Source organism: Lutra lutra, chromosome 17, assembly GCF_902655055.1.
Source record: "Lutra lutra chromosome 17, mLutLut1.2, whole genome shotgun sequence".
In the NCBI taxonomy this organism is placed as follows: Eukaryota; Metazoa; Chordata; class Mammalia; order Carnivora; family Mustelidae; genus Lutra; species Lutra lutra.
The window spans coordinates 50,463,011-50,467,363 of record NC_062294.1 but is presented as its reverse complement, the minus strand read 5'-3'; the positions used below and the strand labels follow the sequence as shown (position 1 = coordinate 50,467,363).

The following is a 4,353-nucleotide window of genomic DNA, read 5'->3' as shown; positions in this document are numbered from 1 at the left end:
TTTGTAACATACACGTTTACCTTTACCCATCATGGCAGCACCTTTTAACACAGTGAAGACCCAATGGGCCCAATTTTGAAACCAGGTGCCGACGAGTCCCGGGCTCTCCTCACCTTGAGAGGCCAGCGCGCTCCTGCCTTTTGCACAAACCCAAGGAAAACCTCCACGCGCACGGATGCGATGCACAGGAAAGAGCTGCCGCAGGAAACAGGTTTCTTCCCTCCTCCCCGCCCCGCGGCCAGGCATCTTCAGTTAAGACTCACCCAGGTTTTTGGAATTAATTGTCACAAGACGTTTATTTTCAAGTTGGAATGATTAACAACATCTAACAACTGTTCACATTCCCGAGCACAGAAACTGAAGTCAGGAGAAAACCCCTGGGCTCATGGACGGGCTAAAACTCCGCGGGAGGAGAGGATCACTAAGCGCCACGGGAACCGGCGGACGGGGTGGCACACGGCGGACCACCGCAGCGTACCAGGGGCGCGTGAGTTACAAACGGAGACTTCTTCCAGAGCGCTGCGCTACAGAGCATGCGCGGGACGCCGCCTCTCCCACTCGCAACCTCGCTCTCATCGGCCACCCTTACAAGAAGTCCGGCTGTATGCAAACATATGGCAGAAACAACTCGCTGGAGACCTGCGCAAAATCAGGCTCACTTCGGAACACAAGGTAACATTCTGATTGTCTCCTATCTGACGGGTTTGGCTTAGGACGAGTTCAAGTTCCAGCTTTTTTTTTTTTTTTTAAAGACATGAGAAAAATAGATGGGGATTACATCTTTGAGCATGCCTTGGGCCTCCTGGGACACTGTTTGAGAACCACGGATGTTGGGTATCCCGCCCCCCTCCCCTACACACACACACACACACACACACACACACAGACACGGTATGCTAGTCTATTCGGAGAACAGCAATTAACAGCCGACTTTTTAAAGAATTTTTTTCCTTTCTTATTATAATGTGAGATGTGTTGTCAGCCCCGAAGATGTGGAGGGTTTGGTGGCGCTGGATGGACTTAGGGCTGGGAAGCCAACAGTGCCTGAGTCCTTCCCTACAGATCACCCCTCCTCCCCACAGGCTTCCTGAGAGCATCTGACTCCAAATGGGAATCCAAGTACCGGTTTTATTGACAGAACCTAGATCTCAAACACTTCAAAGCCTAAGCACACACTCTTGTCCTCCAGAACTAACTCCTGGGACCTTCCTGCCCTCTGGCCGGCTAACGAGGATGGAAGCGGAAGAACACGGGCACCAAGAAAGGCAGGTCTGCTTTGAAGATGTCCGCTTAATTTCCTGGTGGGCGAAACACAGAGAAGATGGGAGAAAACTCCAGGCCCTGCATGCAGACGCCGGCTCACTCTCCAGGAAGCAGGGAACAAGGATGAGAGGCAGAACATGAACGGGGACCCTGCCTTTGTAAGGAAAAGTGAATATTCTAGGATTTTCCCAGTCTGCTTAGCGACTCTCCAAACTCTGAAGGTGAGTTGAAGGGAAGGGGCAAAAGCAGGGCTGGCAGAGAAAAGAGCAGAGAGGTGCACCTCCCTCCCTTAATCTCTCCCACCTAAGAGCTTGCAGATGGTTTTCCTCTGAGAGGCTCATCTCCCCAAACTGGGTTCCTACAAGTCAAAGTCATGGTGCGTTCAATAAGGAGAAAAACTTTGTTCCCCGTTGGATGCTTCGTCCTTGGTCTTCCTTCAACTCATCACAGGTGGTCCCCCAAATCAAGGCTTTCTGGGTTCTGTGGATAAATTAGGAGACCTCACCAGGGAAGGAGGTGTTCTTTGGAATTTCTTTCTTACGCCCTTGGACCTTTTAAGTGCTTGAAAATGTCTATCCCCAACCCCAACCAGGTTTCCAGAAAACTTGACCCTCCAAGTCATGGGCCCTGACAAATGTTCTTACTCTCCACTATTCGATTCTGATCAAGGGAGTTGGGTAGGAGGACGTGGCAGAACGACCTGAGACCCCCATAGTGACACTCACCAACAAAGGAGAGGTGGGGGGTTCGCCCTTCCACCTCCTGCTCATAGGTGTCCCCAAGGTTGGCCTTCAGGGGCTTCTAGGAGGAAGGTCAGGGCTTCCACCCTCTAAAAACTCAGCTGGTGGGCCACCCGCCCCCTCCACCGCGCTGGCATCCTGCTCACGCTCCACCTGACCTGCGACAGCCCTGAGCACCTGTCGATCCTGCTCGGATTCTCTACTCAGCCATTCGCCGGCACAACCCAAGTGACTTCTGTTGCCATTCTGACCACCGGAGGCCTGAAGAGAACCTTCTAGCTTGGCCTTTGGGCCCCGAGACGTGGAGGCCAGCAACCCCACCGGCTGGGGGCCTCGTGGGGCCTTCTGAAGTGACCCATCTCTTGAGCCCGGCCCTTTCTTCCCCATCGCTGGCTTCTTCTTGGCATCTTCTGACTCGACAAGGACATACGAAACAGGGCCCAAGCTCACCTTCTTCTTCTTTCTCACAGGCGCAGGGCTCTTTGCCAAGGCCCAGCCCATGGCCTTCTTCTTTGGGGGGCCCTCCCGACCGCCACCTTGGTCTGACTGCGAAGCAACCCCAGGGCTCACAGCTTCTGACGGCGCGTCATGGGATGAGCTGCTGGGAGCCCTCCAGGCACATTTTGCCATGGGCTTCTTCAAGGCCGACTCCTCCTGCTTCACACGTAGCTTCCTTTTGCTCCTGATGGAATCGGAGACCTCCATGTTTTCAGCCCCAGCAGCCTCAGGATCCTCCAAGGAGGCCAAGCTGTTGAAACGGCGGCCTCTGGGCTTCCTCCAGAGCACGGATTCCTGCTTGGGTCTTTTTTTCTGCTTCTTCTTCCTGGAGCGACTTTTAGCTCCAGCCCTACGAACCAGAGGTTTCAGAGGGTCACCTTCGTCTACTGGGTCATTGCAGCTGCCGAGATTCTCCATCTTCAAAGCGGAACCTATTTCGGCAGCCCACCCTGGCTCCTTCTTCACCTTCCTCCGCGCGGCTGAGGCTGAGGCTGAAGCTACCTGGTCATCAGCCCCTTCTTGAAACCCGGCTTCTTCGCGGCTGCGGATCTCAGCATCCATGTAGAAGACGATCTGCACCACTGCCCCCAAGAGCACCCCCAAAGCATCCACCCAGTTCTGTGGAGGCCGATTCTGGGGCCGTGAGGGCTGGCCAAGCTGGAGCAGGCGGACCACATCCTCCCAGGTGCGCCCCTCGGAATCCAGAAATTCATTCAGATTTTTTAAAAACTCAGCATCCTGGGTGGGGTCTCTACAAATCACTCTCCAGACGCCCCCCCTTCCTGGGAACTCCTGCGGGATGGCCCTGAGATTCACACCCTCTCCCACCTCAATCAGGGCAGCTTTGGCATTCTCTTCCCGCAGGAAAATCTTATTGAGCACAAAGTATGGGCCCAGCGGGGAGAGGACCCTATTCAAAGTCTCCTCAATTTCCGCTTGACCACAGTCCTCGGGGATGCCCGTGACCAACAGGGACCTATGGATGTCCACTTCCATTCCCCGGCACCAGTCCTCCAGAAGGTTCATGGCCATGGTCACGGACACCTAGTGTCTCTAATCCCACGTGCACTCGACAGTCTAGAAGGTGGCCGAAGGAGGCAGCGGTCCCCAGATATTAATCCTGTAAGGTGACAGGAGAGGGAGGTCAGATTCCCCAGAAGACGGCCAGGCTCAGAGATCTCAGCGGCCCCCCTGCGCGGCTGGCCTACAGGCCTCCTCGCGCTTTCCCAGGCCCCTCCTCCCCAAACCGGGCCCCGGGTGCTCACAGGTGTCCTGCGACCGGCCAAAACCTGCGCTCGGCCCTGCCCCAAAGCCTGTCCGGCGGCCTCCCGGCAAGATCTCGCAGCCCCGCCCCCGACTGCCCGTGATCGGTCCGGGGACAGGTCGCCGGGATGCCGCCGCTCGCCAGGAGCCGGCTCGGCCCACCCAGGCCGGCTGCTCCCGGGGAACGGGCCGAGGAGCGGGCGTCTGCCCCGGCTCCGGGCCCGGCTGGTCACGCGTCGTCTCCTCCGGATCCCTGCAGCTGCGCGGAACCGGGGCCGGCGTCGCAGCGCGCGCTTGCGCACTTGCGTCCGCGCCGCTCCCGCGGTCGCCATGGCAACCGGCCAGCGCTCGGGATGCACCCTCCCGCCTGGGGAGCCCAGCGCTAGAGTTGGGGTGGGGGCGTTCAGCAGCTCCTCGAGCAGAGGGTCTGCGCGTTCGTCGATTGTCCCTCCAGACGCACTCTTTCCACACTTCAGTTGAACGTGGGCCTCGGGGACCCGGGCGGAGTGTCCTGACTTCCACGATGGCAACCAACTAGTCCTCCTAACCTCTGCCTTTCTGCTGGGTTCTGCCCATGGGACCCCTGGGA

At 57.2% G+C, this 4,353-nt stretch overlaps 1 protein-coding gene across 1 annotated transcript; it reads right to left on the bottom strand.

Annotated features, from left to right (window-relative positions):
* Positions 1-279: 279 nt before the first annotated feature.
* PNMA8A (PNMA family member 8A) lies at positions 280-4,032 on the bottom strand. Its single transcript, XM_047712302.1, has 2 exons — positions 3,767-4,032; positions 280-3,621 (listed from the first exon to the last, which is right to left on the bottom strand). The coding sequence occupies exon 2, from the start codon at positions 3,531-3,533 to the stop codon at positions 2,055-2,057; it is 1,479 nt and encodes a 492-aa protein (XP_047568258.1). The 5' UTR covers positions 3,534-3,621; positions 3,767-4,032; the 3' UTR covers positions 280-2,054.
* Between the last annotated feature and the right edge of the window lie 321 nt (positions 4,033-4,353).